Source organism: Carcharhinus amblyrhynchos, chromosome 11 (assembly GCF_965287045.1).
Source record: "Carcharhinus amblyrhynchos chromosome 11, sCarAmb.v2.hapA, whole genome shotgun sequence".
In the NCBI taxonomy this organism is placed as follows: domain Eukaryota; kingdom Metazoa; phylum Chordata; class Chondrichthyes; order Carcharhiniformes; family Carcharhinidae; genus Carcharhinus; species Carcharhinus amblyrhynchos.
In genome coordinates this window covers 20807259-20826081 of record NC_137334.1, presented here as the reverse complement: position 1 = coordinate 20826081, position 18823 = coordinate 20807259, and the positions used below count along the sequence as shown (strand labels likewise).

Genomic DNA, 18823 nt, shown 5'->3' with positions numbered 1-18823 from the left:
AGGTTAGGCGGATTGACCATGCTAAATTGCCCCTTAGTGTTAGGCAGATTAACAGGGTGATATGTGGGGTTACGGGAATAGGACATGAGTGGGATTGCTGTCGGTGCTAGCTTAATGGGCCAAATGGCCTCCTGCACTGTAGGGTTTCTATGATTAGGAGGATAATAAGCAAACGGCCATCTCAAAGCCGGGTGTGTGAAGCTTGCCCAGCTGGTTTTTGAGCACTGAATACTGGTGAGAGCATCAACACTTCGGGTGTGCAGTATAGCTTCCATCCACAGCACGGTGGTGGGGGGGACATCCTATGGGATTTGATTTGATTTATTATTGTCACATGTATTAGTATACAGTGAAAAGTATTGTTTCTTGCCTGCAATAAAGACAAAGCATACCGTTCATAGAGAAGAAAAGGAGAGAGAGCAGAATGTAGTGTTATAGTCTTGACTAGGGTGTAGAGAAAGATCAAGTTAATGCAAGGTAGGTCCACTCAAAAGTCTGACAGCAACAGAGAAGAAGCTATTCTTCAGTTGGTCGATTCGTGATCTCAAGATTTTTGTACCTTTTTCCCGACGAAAGAAGGTGGAAGAGAGAGTGTCCAGGGTGCGTGGGATCTGTAAAAGTTGGTGAGAGTTCTAGCTGTCATGCCAAATTTCCCTAGCCTCCTGAGAAGGTAGAGGCGTTGGTGGGCTTGCTTAACTATAGCGTCTGTGTGGTGGAATCAGGACAGATTGTTGGTGATCTGAACACTTAGAAACGTGAAACTCTCGACCCTTTCCTGTTCAATCCCATTGGTGTAGATGGGCATGCCCTCCACTACGCTTCCTGAAGTTGATGACTATCTCTTTTGTTTTGGTAAGCGGGAATAGACGGACGTTCCTGCAATCTGGTGCCAGGCTAAAGGACTTCACTGGAAGGCAGCAGGATATTCTGCAAGGAGAGGGGTGGGGGTGGAGTCCATATCAGAATTATTTACACAGGGAAGAAGGTCAGGGTCCTACAGACAGAGTTTCAGCAGCTAGGGAAGAGGTGCAAAAGAGAGTTCTTATGATTTGGAACACACACACACACACACACACACACACACACACACACACACACACACCCCCTCCAACTGTCGAAAGATAATTGGACTTGGGTTAAAGAAGGTAAGCATATGGGTACAGCAGGCAGTAAAAGAAAAGGCAAATGGTATATTGTCCTTCATAGTGAGAGGATTTGAGTACAAGAACAAGAATGCCTTGCTGCAATTATTCAGGGCCTTGGTGAGGCCGTACCCGGAATATTGTGTACAGTTTGGGTCTCCGTATTTGAGGAAGGATGTTCTTACTATGGAGGGAGTGCACAGAACGTTTGCCAGATTGACTTTCTAGGATGGCAGAACTGAAGAATGATTGTGTTGATTAGGATTATATTCGCTGGGGTTCAGAAGAACGATGGGGTTCTCATTGCAACTGTAGGTCAGTTCATTCCTCAGAATGGACAAAGACAGCATTGAATCACAGTTGAATTTCTTTAATTGAAATAATCTTAAAATGAGCATGTTATAGAAAGTGAAAACAAATGAGAGAGAGAGAGTGATACTGGCAAAACCCTGTCCTGTACTGGTCAAAGAACTCCAAACATACTGCACAGACGTGACCCAAAACTGAAAACATAGGCTAAGAATTACAATATATGAGATCTCTTATCTGAATTATGAAATTGTTCGGCACATGCTGTCTCTAGCTGCATAAACAATTTGCTGATGCTTCTATGAAATCTTTGTTTTGGCTCTTGAAAAGGTCTGTTTCTGCTCACATTGTACTTTTAAAAAATGCAGTCTAGCTAATGTTTTAAGATGTGGTCAAGTTTGCTTTAAAAGCTTAGCATTTAAATGTAATTGCATCGGTAGAATTATCTCAGAGTGAAGTCTTTGCATAAGTGAAGCAAACATAGGATCTCTCAGAAACCGATAAATTTCGAACAGAACTAGACAGGATGGATGCAGGGAGGATGTTCCTGATGGAGGATGTCCAGAACCAGTAATCAGTCTCAGGATTCAGGGTAGACCATTTAGGACAGAGATGAGGAGAAATTTCTTCACCCCAGAGAGAGGTGAGCCTGTGGAATTCGCTACCCACAAAGCCATTGAGACCAAAACATTGTATGCTTTCAAGAAGGAGTTCAACTGAGCTCTTGGGGTGAAGGGGATCAAAGGATATTGGAGGGGGGGGGGGAGGTGGAGAGAATGGGGAGGAATCAGGCTATTGAATTGGATGACCAGCCATGATCATAATGTGTACTTGAAGCACCTGGGTTAAGGTAAGTGGATCCATACACACAGGGGTCAACATGGGTTTTGACGGAAGCAATGTTTCTGTGTCGCTGAGTTTATTTGGCATGTTGCTATTAGAATTCTATGCCTGCTTCCCCCCTCCCCCTGCTTCATGACCACCCTCACTCCCTTGTGTTCTCCCTTGCTATCATCCACTGTTCCCTTTCTGTTTTGCTCAGAGAGCCCTTTCCTGCTGCCTTGCCTACCTTCTACAAATACTGACAGACTTGGACATTCTACTTTGAGACATTTACAGCTCTGCGGGTAGCCATTTTGTTTTTTTCTGGGGGAGGAGAGGGGGAGTTGCCAGATTTCATCCAATCATAATCTTGATTAACCAAAGAGCTGTTTTCCTCACATAAACACAGCTGTCTTGCTTGTTCCAGAGGTGAGAAATATATGGGCATGTGGATCGATGACGCTCGCCATGGCAACGGAGTTGTGGTCACTCAGTTTGGCTTGTATTATGAGGGATCCTTCAGCAACAATAAGATGGTGGTGAGTTTTCCTGCACATCACTGGGCTTGATGCAAACCTGTGCACTGTCCCTACTGGATCTGAACTCCACATCCGTCTCTGAGACTGGCCTTGCAATAAGCTATAGGAGCAGAATTAGGCCATTTGGCCCATTGAGTCTGCTCCGTCATTCAATCATGGCTAATACTTTTCTCATCCCCATTCTCCAGCCTTCTCCCTGTAACCCTTGATCCCCTGATTCATCAAGAACCTATCTATCTCCGTCTTAAAGACACTCAATGACCTGGCCACCACAGCCTTCTGCAGCAATGAGATTCACCACTCTCTGGCTGAAGAAATTCCTCCTCATCTCAATTTGAGGTTGTGCTTCAGTCTGAGGTTGTGCCCTTAATTTCTAGTCTGGGGCAGCACAGTGGTTAGCATTGCTGCCTCACAGCACCAAAGACCCAGGTTCAATTCCAGCCTTGGGTCACTGTCTGTGTGGAGTTTGCACATTCTCCCCATGTCTGCGTGGGTTTTCTCCAGGTGCTCTGGTTTCCTCCCACACTCAATGTGTAGATTAGGTGGATTGGTCATGCTAAATTGCCCCAAGCGTCAGGGGGAGTAGCAGGGTAAATGTGTGTTTTAGGGGAACAGGGCCTGGGTGGGATTGTAGTCGGTACAGGCTCGATGGGTCAAAGGGCTATCTTTAGGAATTCTATGATTCCAGTCTCTCACTAGTGGAAACATCCTCTCCATGTCTGCTCTATCCAGGCCCCTCAGTATCCATTCCTCTTGGGTGCCTCTTCCCCTTCAGCCCCTGGCAGCCGGAAGCAACTGCTTCAACTGGTAAATTGTTGATCCAAGTGTGGACTTTCCTGCCCTATAGTGAGGGGAGAGGGAGCCTCTCTCTGCGGGGCAACTCATTCTGCGGAGGGGGCGGGGAGGGGCTCACTCTGTGGAGGGAGCAGGGGGAAGTGAGGTGGGCTCAGCTCACTTTCTGTAGAAGGGGAGGGACCCTCACTCAGTGGAAGGGGCGCTCGCTGTGCGGAGGGGGTGACGGGAGGGGTGCTCGCTGTGCGGAGGGGGGGCGACGGGAGGGATGCTCGCTGTGCGGAGTGGGGGGCGACGGGAGGGGGCGCTCACTGTGCGGAGGGGGCACTCGCTGTGCATGTTCTGATGAATTACCATGTGGCTGCTTCTCTTGTCCAGGGTTACGGTATCCTGCTTTCAGAGGATGACACCAGCTTCGAAGGAGAGTTCTCAGACGACTGGATCTTAAATGGGAAGGTGAAGCCTGTCAGTGTTAATGTGAAGCTGGCTACTTTTTATCAAGGTTACAAACTGAGCAACGCTGGGTTAAAATCCCAGGCAAATTATTCTCCTGTCTCGAAGACCAATTGGGCAGCAGAATAGATAGTTAGGATAAGTGGGTAAGTAGGGCAGCGCAGTGGCTCCAGGTATCCGGGTTCGATTCCCAACTCGGGTCACTGTCTGTGTGGAGTCTGCACGTTCTCCCCGTGTCTTTTTGGGTTTTCTTCAGGTGCTGCGGTTTCCTCCCACACAGACAAAAAGGTGCAGGTAGATTGGCCATGCTAAATTGCCCCTTAGTGTCAGGGGGATGAGCTAGGGTAAATGCATGGGGTTATGGGGATAAGGCCTGGATGGGATTATGGTCAGTGCAGACTCAAAAGGCTGAATGGCCTCCTTCTGGACTGTCAGAATTCTGTGGTTCTTTCTGAGGGTTCTATGGTTAAGGGATGTGGATGGAGACTTTACTGGGACCCTGAAACCTTCTGTTAGTGTCTAAGGAGAAATGAATCTTGGACATTCTGAGTTAGATGCTGTGCCTTTTAACTGGAGATGTCTGATTGCTTGTGAATACCTGTGACTTATCCAGATCTTTGTATCTGCAGGGAGTTCTGACCATGCAAAACGGCGACTACTTTGAGGGAACTTTCAGTGGAGAGTGGGGTGCAGGGATTAAAGTTGCGGGAACATACTTCAAACCAAATTTGTACGAGTCTAACCAGGAGAAATCCCGTGTGTTGTAAGTTGTATTGCTTTAAACCAAAACCCTGTCTTGCTTTGCCTCCGAGCTCAGTCTCCTTTGGTAAATGGTCCTTAATAATTTCAACTGTCATAATCAAATATCATCAGTTTACTCGGATGCAACCAGGATTTGATGGTTTGAGTTATAGGAGAGGCTGGATAGACTGGGTCTTTTTTCTCTGGAGCTTAGGAGGCCGAGGGTGATCTTATAGAGGTCTATAAAATAATGAGTGGCACACATCAGCTAGACAGTCAATATGTTTGCCCAAAGGGTGGGGGGTCTAAAACGAGAGGGCATAGGTTTAAGGCGAGAGGGGAGAGATACAAAAGGGTCCAGAAAGGCAGTTTTTTCACACACTCGGTGGGTGAGTGTCTGAACAAGCTGCCAGAGGTAGTAGTAGAGGTGGGTACAATTTTGTCCTTTAAAAAGCATTTTGACAGTTACATGGGTACGATGAGTATAGCCCATAGAGGGATATGGGCAATTGGGATTAGCTTAGTGGTTTTAAAAAAAAAGGGTGGCATGGACAAGTTGGGCTGAAGGGCCTGTTTCCATGCTGTGACTCTGACTCTAATTCTTACTGGGCAGAAGGTGGCCATTCAGCCCATCAAGTCTGTACCAGCTCTCTAAATGGGCATTCTGATTCAGTGCCATTTCCCTGCCTTTCTCTGTGCCCCTGCACATTGTTTCTATTCATTTAATAATCTGATGACCTCTTGTTTCCTCGGTTGAACCTGCCTCCACCACGATTACAGGCAGCACGTTCCAGAACCCAAACACTCACTGGGTGAGGAAGATGTTTCTCATCTTAGCCATTTGGAGAGTAGAGGATTCTATTGTGCTTGTCCAGTTCTTGGTGAATGAGCTGTTGTAGAGAAGGGATCTTAGCTGGCAATTGTGACTGTCTGTAAGTGCAGCTAAGAATTGAAATGGGAATTTTACTTTGATTCCCCACCCCTCCCCCACTCCCTACAAGTTGGCTACAGGCAGTGGTTGCCTGTACGTTGTGGTTGGAAGCCCATCACCATGTTAACAGATATTATCTGTATGATAGTGTCACAGAATACTCTGGTGCAGAAGAGGCCCTTCAGCCCATCAAGTCTGCAATGACACATGAAAGGCCCTGACCTGCTCACCTAATCCCACTCGCCAGCACTTGGCCCATTGCCCTGAATGTTATGATGTGCCAAGTACTCACCCAGGTACTTTTTAAAGGATGTGAGGCATCCCGCCTCCACCACCCTCCCCAGGCAACACATTCCAGACCCTCACCACCCCTCGGGGTAAAAAGGTTTTTCCTCAAATCCCCCCCCAATCCTCCCATCCCTCACTTCTAACTTGTGTCCCCTCGTAACTGACCCTTCAGCTAAAGGGAACAGCTGCTCCCTATCCAACCTGTCCGTGCCCCTCATAATCTCTACCTGTCCTGCAGAGGAAAGTTTCACCAACACCTCAAGTGCATGAGCAAAGGCCAGTCTGCTGGGCAGGTTATTTACCACCATGTAGGGCACAGTGGTTAGCACTGTTGCCTCACAGCGCCAGGGACCTGGGTTCAATTCCGGGCTTGGGTCACCAATATCTGTGTGGAGTCTACACGTTCTCCCCATGTCTGCGTAGGTTTCCACCAGGTGCTCCAGCTTCCTCCCAGAGTCCAAAAGACATGCTGGTTAGATGGAAAGGCCGTGCTAAATTCTCCCTAAGTGTGTTTGAACAGTGTGGCGACTAGGGGATTTTCACAGTAACTTCATTGTAGTGTTAATGTAGGCCTTACTTGTGACACTAATAAACTTTACTTAACTGCCAAGCCTCACCTGCCTCTCACTCCCACCTTCCAGCAAGGGGAGCCTTTTTTTTTAGACTGTTCATAAGAACATAAGAAATAGGAGCAGGAGTAGGCTATCTAGCCCCTTGAGCCTGCCCTGCCATTCAATAAGATCATGACTGATCTGAAGTGGATCAGTTCCACTTACTCACCTGCTCCCCATAACCCTTAATTCCTTTATCGCTTATAAAATCTATCTACCTGTGCGTTAAACAATAGATGTCTTTCGGACTCTGGGAGGAAACCAGAGCACCTGGTGGAAACCTACGCAGACATGGGGAGAACGTGTAGACTCCACACAGATATTAGTGACCCAAGCCAGGAATTGAACCCAGGTCCCTGGCGCTTTGAGGCAACAAAGGAAAAAAAACAAAGAACAACCCAGCACGGGAAACAGGCCCTTCGGCCCAACGAGCCCGCGCCGCCGCATCACCCTACACCTATTCTACCCTGCGTGTCTACGAATAGAACCCCTGACTTAGCCAGATTCAGGGGAGAATAGTGTCAATTTGGTAAAACCAATCAGCCTAAGAGCACATCTTTGGGGTGTGGGAGGAAACCGGAGCGCCTGGAGGAAACCCACGCAACCACAGGGAGAATGCGCAAACTCCCACAGACACAGGCCCAAATCCATGTATCTGCACAGCTAGCAGTGCTAGTCACCGAGCTGTTGCGGTGCCCGTCTACCGGTCCAGGATCAAGCACACACACCGACACAAAGTGCTAGGCCACTCCCGGAACTTCCAAGAGCAGCCCACGCACGACCCACCGTGTGCATGCCCCTCGTTTGACACGAGGTGGACCTCCACCTGCGGAATAAAAAGACAAAAACGTTAATCTTACAAGCCTGCTTTTCCGGTGTCTCCCGAGGTTCTAACCTTATTTAATAGCCCCTACCATAACCCTCCATCCTTGTTTCACTCATGTGTCTATCTAACTGAACCTTAAACGAGTCCAATGTTCCTGCCTCCACCACCCTACTCGGTAGCGCGTTCCATACCCCCACAACTCTCTGTGTAAAGAACCTTCCTCTCACTTCCAAATTATACCTCTCCCCCCTCACCCTTAAATCATGACCTCTCGTGTTTGTACCCAGTCTAGGGAGCAGTCTCTCACTATTAACTCTATCTATTCCCTTCAGTATCTTATATACCTCTATCATGTCCCCCCTCAATCTCCGTCTTTCCAAGGAGAATAGTCCCAGTTTCTCCAACCTTTCCTCGTAACCCAGCCCCTCCATGCCAGGCAACATCCTGGTAAACCTCCTCTGCACCCTTTCCAGAGACTCCACGTCCTTCCGGTAGTAAGGTGACCAGAACTGGATGCAGTACTCCAAATGCGGTCTAACCAAAGTTCTATACAACTGAAGCATTAGACGGCAGCTTTTATACTCTATACCCCTTCCTTTAAAGGCTAACATTCCATAAGCCTTCCTAACAACCTTCTCCACTTGTGACGCAACCTTCATGGATTTGTGGACCTGCACTCCCAGGTCCCTCTGTATGTCTATACTCCTAATCTGTCTACCTTTTATCACATAGCTCCTCTCTGCATTATTCCTTCCAAAATGCATCACCTCGCATTTGTCAGGATTAAATTCCATCTGCCACCTATCTGCCCAATGCACCAACCTATCTATATCCTGTTGTATCACCTGACAATCCAGTTCAGTACCCACCAACCCTGCCATCTTGGTGTCATCAGCAAACAGTGCTAACCACTGTGCCACCGTGCCCTACATGGTGGTAAATGGCCTGCCCAGCAGACTGGCCTTTGCTCATGCGCTTGAGGTGTTGGTGAAATGTTCCCCTACAGGACAGGTAGAGATTGAGGGGCACGGACAAGATGGATAGGGAGCAGCTGTTCCACGCAATAGATGTTGCTATTTGAGATTTTTGTCGCCTCACCCACCTGAGGCATGTAACGTCCTGCCATGGCCAACGGAGAATGCCATTCTGCCAGCCTCAGCCGCTCTGATTCTGGGGTCAGGTGAGGTTTGTATTCCCTGTCTGTGTCTGTGTCTCTCTCTCTCTCTGGGGCTGATATTTAATTCAGCTTAGCTCGGAGATTCTGTCAACTCTGCTTCGAGTAATTAAGGAAGTTGGCACTTGATGATTGTTCTCAGCTGCTCTATCTTGCTGCTGCTGCTTCTGCCTGTGCTAGTCACTGTGCATTGTACTGCGTTCACAGGAAGTTGGGTAAACTGGCAGTGCATCCTGACGAGAAATGGAAGGCAGTGTTTGACGAGTGCTGGAGCCAGCTTGGCTGTGAGTGTGCTGGCCAGGGCAGCGTCGAGAAGGCTTGGGATAACATTGCAGTTTGCCTTACCAACAGTAGGCGCCAGCACAAGGACAGGTGGGTGTTGGCGGACTGCGGGTCAGTGTTACAATGCAGAGATTAATCTCCTTTACCTCATTATGTAATCTCTTAGTGTTTGGGAAGGTGTGAACTGTCCTTCAGTAATGTTGAGGTTCAATAACAGAAATCCTGACACTCACTTTAAGCAAATAATTAACAAGTTATTTTATTTAACCAGTTGGGAACTTTAATGAAACAAGTAACATAGCAATTAAAGAAAGATTTGACTGAATGCTGTTCAAATAAATACAAGGATCATTCATTACCAAAAACTACGAATGTTAACTTAATCACTTTTTTAAAAAAAAACATATAAACAGGTTTTGTGGCTTTGGAAAAAATCTTTGGAGTTCTTTGTCGCTGCCAGTAAACTCTTTCTGATTTGGTATCCTTCTGATAGATAGATGGAGAGTTCTCGTGAGATATTTCTTTAGCCAGCAGAGAGCTGCTGTTGCCGTCCTCAAGTCTTGAGAGAGGACGGCTGTACAGTTCAACTTGACTGAACTGAACTTTCTGCTAACTAAGTGAACTGAAGGCAGGCAGTTGAGTTCCTATTTTTATGTCCTTGATGACCTAGCATTTTCCTGCACCAGAATTGGTCTGATGGTGTCAACAACAGTAAATTCAAATGTGATAGTGTCCTGATCGCTGAGTGTCTTCTTTAAACTGATAGGCTGTCAAAATGCAACTGCCTGCGGAGCCTGTTACCAAGGCACCCCTGATGCTTGGTCCTGGTTACAGTTGTTGCAGTCTTCCGTGTACTGTTTTACACATTCGTGCACTGAATGCAAAACTAGCTTTTAAAGAGACCATGCACTATTTTTTCCCTCCAGCAGTTTTTTACGAATCTTTTAAATCTGTGCAAACTCAACTTGACCTCAGTTAGAAAATCTCAGTCTGATGGGCACATGCTACAGCATGATTAGCGTTCAGACACGAGCCAGGCAACATGTCCTGGAAATTAAACCAGTGACACTGTTTAGAAATGATTAACTGCAGTCAATGCCTGTGCCCACTCCTGCCGTGCCCAATCCTGCACTTCTTACCCAGTTGGTTATTGGTAAAGCCCATGGCATTGTTACTCCATTTTGTTCCACTGACTTTGGTCAGTGGCACTCTCGCCTCTATCAGCAACTTGTCGACTCGTTTCTCCCTTAGAAGCTTCAGCAAATAATCCAGACTGACGTTTCACTGTGACACTGAGGGAAATTTTCACATGGGCATTCAGCGTCATTGCAACACAGAAGGAGTTAGTAAACCTCAACGCATCTGGACTGGATCTCCAAATGAGCAATGGCCCTAGAATCTCACCTCTACCTTCTCGCCCATAACCCTGCACGCACTTCCCTTCTCATATAATGATCCAACTCCCTTTTGAAAACCTTGACTGAATCTGTCTCCACCACACTCTCAGACAGTACATTCCAGATCCTAACCACTCGCTGTGTGAATCTGTCTCTGCCACACCCCAGATCCTAATCACTCACTTCTGAAAACTTCATGTCACCTTCGCTTCTTTTGCCATTTACTGTAAATCTATGCCCTCACATTCTCGATTCTTCCGTGAGTGAGAACAGTTTCTGCCTCTGTTCTGTCCAGATTCTTCACGATTTTGAATACCTTGATCAAATCTTGCTTTGACATTCTCTTTTCAAAGAAAAATGGCCCCATTTCGTTAAATCTGACATCACCACAATGACATCCTACCTAGCCTGAGCTGGTCTAGTCTTTTGTGACTGCCCCCCCCCCCCCCAAATCTCTGTAACTTCTTCCTCCAGCCCCACAAGCCTCTGCTTTTCCCTGATTCTGGCCTCTCAAGCATTTCTGATCTCTCTACCGTTGGCGGTCATGACTTCAGTTGCTTGGGCCCTAGGCTCTGGAATTCCCTCCCTAAATCTTCACCTTTGTTCCATTCAGACATTCCTTACAATTTAGCTCCGCGACCAAGCTTTTGACCATCAACCCTAAAATTTGGTGTTAAATTTTGCTTCGTTACGCTTCTGTGAATGTTACGATGCAGAGGTGTTCCCCTTTTGAGAAACCACGCCAAATCCCCCCAAAAAGGAATCCCTCGCTTTGTAATCTGTTCAGTGTTTGGGATGGTGTGAACTGTCCTTTGTTAACATTTAGAGGTTCATTAACAGAAATACTTGCCATTCGCTTTTAATGAATAATTAACAAGTTATTTATTTGACCAACCAGGTACTTTAACTAAACATATTGTTTAAAGAAAGCTACTATTAGAATGTTGTTCAAGTAAGTTAAAGGTCCATTTGTTCCCAAAAAAAGACTTCAGCCACTCAAAAAAATATATAACTAAGTGTTTGTGATTTTGGAAAACCTTTGGAATCCTTCTGTCGATTCCGCTGCCTGTAAGCTCTTTCTGATTTTGATACCCTTTGTTAGATAGATGGAGAGTTATCTTGAGAGATATTTTAAGCTGGCAGGGAGCCACTCTTGCCCTCTCTAGGTGTTGAGAGATGGCAGCTTTTCAGTTGAACTGCAGGTAGGCAGTTGAGTTCCTTTTTTATAAATGTGATGACCTATCAATTTTCCTGCACCAGGATTGGCCTGATCTTGGCAACAACACATTCAAATTTGATAGGTTCTTGATAGCTGCATGTCTTTAATCTGACAGGCTGTCAAAATTCAGAAGCCTGTTACCACCGCAACCCTGATGCTTCATTCTTGTTACAAATGTTGCACTCTGTGCACTTGTATTTTAAACATCCAAGTACCGACACACAACCAGCTTCTAAAGGGGTCTTGCTTCACAAACTAAACCTCACGAGTGAAGCACCTTTGGAATGTTTCATTGAATTAAAGGTGCTATATAAATATGTTGTTGTTCCGCGGTCTGTAATTGGCTCTTGATTATGCATAAGGGGAGTAGAGATTGACAGTAACTGCACTCTGCTAGCACCTCCCCACGTCTCAAACTGATATTCTTTTTCAAGATGCTTGTTTCTGTCGGACTCATTCTCCGCACTTTGTCAGCAGTGAGATTTTCAAAGGCGTGTTGTCTCTTCTTTTGACTCTTAGCCCCGATTTCCGGAGCCGATCTCACGCACAAACCTTGGAGAGTTTAGAGGTTATCCCTCAGATTGTGGGCCCCATCACCCTGGAGAAATATGAGACCATCAGGAGGTATTTAATTAAGGTATTGAAACTTAACTGTCTGAGTTGTCATTGGATCGGTCTGGGCACGTAATCTAAGCAAATGGACGCGTGCAGAGTAATGGGACGGAAACTTTGTTTTAAAGTGCTGTGTACGTTTTGCTGAAACGCCCTTAGTAAACAGGACAGAAAATACTGGGCTCTAGATTGGAATTAACCAGGAAGGACACCCAAGGTGATGGCAAAGTCTTTACCCTCTGAGCTAACAGTGCTGCTATGAAGTTCTTCAGACTTCAAATGGCTTATAAATTTGTAGGCAATATTTGGGGATTTTGTAGGAGACAGCTCTTTCCAGTAACTGTTACAGTTACAACTATACCTGCACATCACTCCTTTTCCTCTCCTAGAGAGCTCTGTGATGGGAGTGTGTACTCATACAATTTGTATTTGCTTTCCCCTGTGTGTATTCATTGAATCATAGAATCCCTACAGTGCAGAAGAGCCCATTCGGCCCATTGATTCTGCACCGACTCTCTGACAGCGTATCTTAGCCAGGCCCTATACCCGTAACCCCACACATTCCCCATGGCTCATCCCCTAACCTACACATCTTGGGACGCTAAGGGGCAATTTAGTACGGCTGATCAACCTAACTCTCGTATCTTTGGATTGCAAGCTAGAAGCTAATTGCTGTCCTTTGTTTAGACATCCGATAAGTAATACATAACATAATTGCTAACAAAAAGATACTTGCTGTCGAAGCTTTTGTCTTGAACTCATCAGATTAGATGCAAGAATACCAAATTTCAAAGTGAGCAACAATTTATACTGCATGAGAAGAGGGTGCTGGTTGGTTGGAAAGTCAACTCTGGTCAAGGCATTGCCACAGAGAATGCACTTGGGAACGATTGCTCCCCCCAGGCTTTTGTTTAATTTTTAAAAAGCGCAAAGCCTGGACATGTTCCTTTTTGTCTGTGAAGGACAGGTCCTTGTGTATGCATAGATGTAGCTTTAAGCAAGCGTAAGTGAACCCGACGGATAAATTAGTCGTTAGTACAGTTCTTTGCACACTCTCGACAACACTGGCTGAACCTATCACATCATATTCAGCCATTAGGTTTGGAGTTTTGTAAGCAACACTTGCAGGGCACCTATCCTCTGCAGGTGAAAGGAACATGTCCAGGTATTGCTGCTTTGTTTGGGTGTTTCACTTCAGTTGTCCCAAACATGATCCACTTTCCAAAATCAAACCTACTTCGCTTGCGACTGACATATATATCCCTGTTTCTTCTCCTTTGAGCAGGCATGTGACACCCCTCTGCACCCACTGGGGAACCTGCTGGAAACACTGGTGGCCGTGTACCGAATGACCTACGTGGGGGTGGGTGCAAACCGCCGACTCCTGCAGCAAGCTGTCAATGAAATCAAGTCCTACCTAACTCGCATCTTCCAGCTAGTCAGGTGAGAGTGACTGTGTTTCCCACCTCTGTCACAGGCCATTTAATAGCCAGGAGCCAGAATGGTTTTCAACAACCGATTTAACCATTAACTAAGAACAGCAAATAATCATAGAATCCCTGCAATGCAGAAGGAGGCCATTTGGGCCATTGAGTATGTACTGATCACAATCACACCAGGCCCCATTTCCGCAACCCTGCACATTTACGCTGCTAATCTTCCTGACACTAAAGGGCAACTTAGATTGGTCAATCAACCTAACCTGTACATCTTTGGATATGAAGGGGCAATTTAACATGACCAATCCATCTAACCTCCACATCTTTGGGAGGAAACCGGAGCACCTGGAGGAAACCCATGCAGACACGGGGAGAATGTGCAAACTCAACACAGACAGTGACCCGAGGTCGGAATTGAACCCAGGTCCCTGGTGCTGTGAGGCAGCAGTGCTAACCACTGTGTCTCCATGCCGTTTGAATGATTCACTCCCTGTGTTTCTTTCAGATTTCTCTTTCCGGACCTCCCAGATGGGGACAGTCTGATCCCAGGAACACATAGCGGCAAAGAGGGCAGCAATGAGGAAAGAGACTTGGCTGACCATGGGTAAGTCATCTGACAAGTCATTATTGGGAGTGGCAGTGACTTTTGTGTATAAATCTTTTTTTTTGTGTATAAATTTTTTTTTTGTGTATAAATCTTTTTTTTTGTGTATAAATCTTTTTTTTTTGTGTATAAATCTTTTGTTGTGTATAAATCTTTTTAGTTGACCCTGACTGGTAGGGTTGTGTCACTGAGGCTCCCCGGTGATAATGGCAAAAGCCATGGAGCTGCTTCATTTTAATGATGATGGACACTAGTTGCCTGGGAAACCACTGCAGAGCTGTCCAACAGTGGGGAAGTGCCACAGAATCACCGTACACAGTGGTTGGTGGTTCTCCAGACATGTGCTGTTCTGGACAATTGTTATATATTTGAATGGTTGCATCATTGCTTTAATGGCTGATCACATGATTTGGTGGTGCTGTCATTAGGGTGTTGCACAGTTTGCTGTTTTACGTGCAGTTTCTCCCTGTACACACAAGCTCCAAGAGTGGTTGGAATGAGAGATTTATCACTGCCTCCACTTGTACTGTTTGTACCTGTAAAGACTTAATTACCTATAGAGACTTGCATTCCAACCATTATCATGCAATTGTGTCTTTGCCTATATAAGCCGTGTTTGTGAACCCACCTCTCCACTCACCTGATGAAGGGGCAGCGCTCTGAAAGCTCATGATTTCAAATAAACCTGTTGGACTTTAACCTGATGCTGTGAGATTGCTTACTGTGCCCACCCCAGTCCAATGCCAGTATCGCCACATCCTAGTTACATTCCTACCCCCTTTTGTTAACACTGTGTAGTGCAGCAGCACAGTGCACCTGGGCACAGTCTTGACCTGCCTAGTCCCTACCCAACAGTTGACAGCTTGCATGTTAGATGTTGGTGCAGTGCCGGATGGAGGCTGGTCTCCTGTTCCCAGGAAGGGGAAAGCTATCATATTGGCAGGACTGGGAAGTTGCAGCTGAGGGATGATTGTCCCAAGGAAAACAACCGTAACCTCCACAGAGGGGGTGACTCGAGTGAGATATATAAAATCGAGGGTCCTCGATGGGGTAGACAGGAAAAACTTGTTTTCCCCCTAGTCGAGAGGTCAAACATAAAAAATAGAAGCAGGAGGAGGCCATTTGGCCCTTCCAGCCTGCTCTACCATTCTTAATGATTATGGCTGATCATCAAATTTACTATCCTGATCACCCCCTCCCTTGATCCTGTTGGCCCCAAGAACTATATCTAATTTCTTCTTGAAATAACATGTTTTGGCCTCAACTACTTTTTTGTGGTAGTGAATTCCACACACCACCCACTGAGCGAAGATGTTTCTCCACACCTCACCCTTATCCTCAAACTATGACCCCTAGTTCTGGACTCCTCCACCATCGTGAATGTAGAAACATCGAAGATAAGAGCAGGAGAAGGCCGTTTGGCCCTTCAAGCCTCCTCTGCCATTCATCACCATTGTGGCTGATTGTCCAACTCAATAGCCTAATCCTGCTTTCTCCCCATAATCTTTGACCCCATTCGCCCCAAGTGCTATATCCAACCACCTATTGAATACACTCAATGTTTTGGCATCAGCTACTTCCTGTGGTAATGAATTCCACAGGCTCACCACTCTTTGGGTAAAGAAATGTCTCCTCACCTCTGTCCTAAACGGTCTACCCTGAATCCTCAGACTGTGACCCCTGATTCTGGATTCCCCCACCATCGGGAACATCCTTCTTGCATCTACCCTGTCTAGTCCTGGGGGCACAGATTTAAGGTGATTGGCAAAAGGATTAGAGGAAAATGTTCTGAGCCAGAGCGTGGTAGGATCTGCAATTCGCTGCCCATCTCAACTCATTGAAAAGGTGCCTGAACCTGCAGCTGAAGAACTGGAACCTCCTGGGGAGGAGGGGTGGGGGGGGAGGTGTTGGTGGTGAAGAAGGCAAGGGGGGCGCAGGCGGGAGAGAATAACATGGGGGGGGGAGGGGAGCGAGCGGAAGAGGGCAAGGTGAATGGGCAGGAGAGGGTGAGGTGGGTAGGGGAAAGGGCGAGTTGAGGTGAGAGAGGGTGAGGGTTGGGGGGATGGGAGAGGGTGGGCGGGAAGCAGTAGGTGGTGAGTTGGGTGGATGTGACTGTGGGTTAACCTCACTGTTTGCCCTTGGCAGGGTCCCTGTGATTACGAGCTGTGGCCTCCTCCTCCCAGTGTTGTTGCCTCGGCTGTACCCCCCTCTTTTCACGCTGTACGCCCTGGACAATGAGCGGGAAGAGGACATTTACTGGGAGTGTGTGCTCCGACTCAACAAGCAGCCAGACCTATCCCTGTTGGGGTTCCTGGGAGTGCAGCAGTGAGTATTGGATTAAAGGAACACTTATTAAAATAACAAAACCTTGAATTTATTGCGACCGAATGAGGAATGTGAGAGTGATGGGACTAAGGCCCCTGTGCCAAAGCTCAACCCTCTATCTGGCACTGAATGCCAGTCTGACAGACTAATCTCTGGTAAATAGACCATGGTGCCATTGTTGGCTTTGTGAAAGGGTTGAATGGAGAATTGATCAATTAAATCAGGGTTCAAAAAGACAACACAGGGTGACCTAGCAAAGTTACAAACACATCGAGGCAGTCAAGTTAACATTTCTATCAAACTGTTCAACCCTGAGAATGATTGATGGAAACAGTGTAGAGGGAGCTTTACTCTACCTAACCCCATGCTGCACCTGTCTTGGGAGTGTTTGATGGGATCAGTGTAGAGGGAGCTTTACTCTGTATCTAACGCAAGACTGTTATAATTCACTGTGATCTCTGAGCTTCTGCATGTTCACAGAGTTGGGAAATCTATAGGTGGCATATCAAAGTAGCGGAGAGATTCTGCCAGCTGTAGATTTTCCAAGTCTGTGAAACATGCAGAAGCTCAGGGATCACAGTAAATTATAAGTCTCGCTTTTGCCAGATCCTCCATATTTGGTGGAAAGGCAGACAGCTGTCAGGTGACCAGCATGTGTGTGTGCTGACTGCCTGACAGAGTGGTCAGGGACTGCATAGGCATCTCACTCAGGTTCACTGGTTCCCCTGTATTGTTCCTGTTAATGACAGTGTGGTGCGGTATAATTTACCATGTATTGACAATGTTTTACCACAGCTGGTTAGCACTAACCACTTTCCTCCTGATTTCCTTTCTTTCAGAAAGTTCTGCCCAGTCACCGTCTCCATCCTTGGTGAGATGAAGGAGGTACAGAAGAACCTTTCCTCATACTCCTTCCCCTATTCTCCCTGTCATTTACATGCCTCTTTTCCCCCTCTGCATTAACCTGTACATCTTTTGGACTGCGGGTAAGACCGATGCTCCTGTTTCCTCCCACAGTCTGAAAGGTGTGTAGGTTGGGTGGATCAACCATGAGAAATGTGTGGGGTCACGGGGATAGGGTGGGGTGTGGGCCTGGGTAAGATACTCTGTCAAAGAGTTGGTGCAGACTTGATGGGCTGAATGACCTCTTCTGCACTGTAGGGATTCTCTGGTTCGCTCGGAGAATCTTCCTTGGATCTTCAGAGGGATTCGGCAGGTAATGCCTGATGCCCAGTCATGGCTGAATGAAAAGGAGAGAGTGGATTTGTGTTGGGAGTGAAGGTTTCCTTCCCGGAGATCTGCACCCGCCGAGGGTTGGAGTGTAACCTTTAACCTCCGAGTGTGGCCCAGAGGGAGACTTCACTGGCCGTTTTGCTTGTTTAACCTGGACCTTGTCAGCGTGGGAATGTAAAATCTGTGGGTCTGACAGCATCTGTGGAGAGGGAATAGAGCCAATGTTTCGAGTCTGGATGGCTCTCTGGCTCAGTCTCTGTGAAGGGATCCCGAGCCCATTCACTGGCTCTGTTACCTCATCCCTTGTCCATCTCCAATCCAGTTGCATTGCCATCACTGTGATATCTTTTTGTCTCTAATCCTCATGCTATCCCCAATATTCATTTCCCCTCACCCTGCCTCCCCCATGTCCTCTCATACAGAGGAGTAGACACCAGGTGTATCTACACCATATGGATTGCAGTGGTTGAAGTGGCTCACAGCACTTTGCGGGCAGTAAATGCTTGTCCAGCCAGCAAAGACTATATCCCGTGAACTAATATCTAAAAGAAAAGCTGATCGAGAATGGCACCAGCTTCCTATGGTGACATTCAGTGTGGGAGAGTGCACTGCACTAACCCTTCTCCCCCAGTAACACAACAGACAAAAGATGTTAACTACATGGAGTAACCTTCAACCCTCTCTCCTCCCCTCCCTCCAACCCTATCACCTTAAGTGGGCGGCACAGTGGTTAGCACTGCTTCAATTCTGGCCTCGGGTCACTGTCTGTGCAGAGTCTGCACGTTCTCCCTGTGTCTGCCTGGGTTTCCTCTGGGTGCTCCGGTTTCCTCCCACACTCCAAAGATGTGCAGGTTAGGTGGATTGGCCTTGCTAAATTGACCCTTGATGTCCCACAGTTAGGTGAATTAGTGGGATGAATACATAGGGTTGGGGTTAAGCCTGGATAAGATTCGATGCAGACTTGATGGGCTGAATGGCCTCATGGTAGGGATCTGATTCTATTCTGTGATAATTCAGGAACTCTGGGTGGACTTTTCCCCTGTCCACAGTATGCTTCGTAGCTGCAGGATCTTACTGTTCCACC

At 46.8% G+C, this 18823-nt stretch overlaps 1 protein-coding gene across 4 annotated transcripts in view; it reads left to right on the top strand.

Moving 5' to 3' along the window:
• The window catches only part of als2b (alsin Rho guanine nucleotide exchange factor ALS2 b), a 103047-nt gene that overhangs the window by 69921 nt on the left and 14303 nt on the right, over positions 1 to 18823 (top strand). For all 4 annotated transcript variants that reach the window (XM_080198737.1, XM_080198735.1, XM_080198736.1 and 1 more), the window contains 9 exons: positions 2701 to 2812; positions 3983 to 4060; positions 4687 to 4820; positions 8836 to 9000; positions 12046 to 12163; positions 13424 to 13581; positions 14083 to 14181; positions 16327 to 16506; positions 17346 to 17391. In XM_080198737.1, the coding sequence (XP_080054863.1) occupies positions 2701 to 2812; positions 3983 to 4060; positions 4687 to 4820; positions 8836 to 9000; positions 12046 to 12163; positions 13424 to 13581; positions 14083 to 14181; positions 16327 to 16506; positions 17346 to 17391 (1090 nt within the window). The remainder of the gene's footprint in view (positions 1 to 2700; positions 2813 to 3982; positions 4061 to 4686; positions 4821 to 8835; positions 9001 to 12045; positions 12164 to 13423; positions 13582 to 14082; positions 14182 to 16326; positions 16507 to 17345; positions 17392 to 18823) is intronic.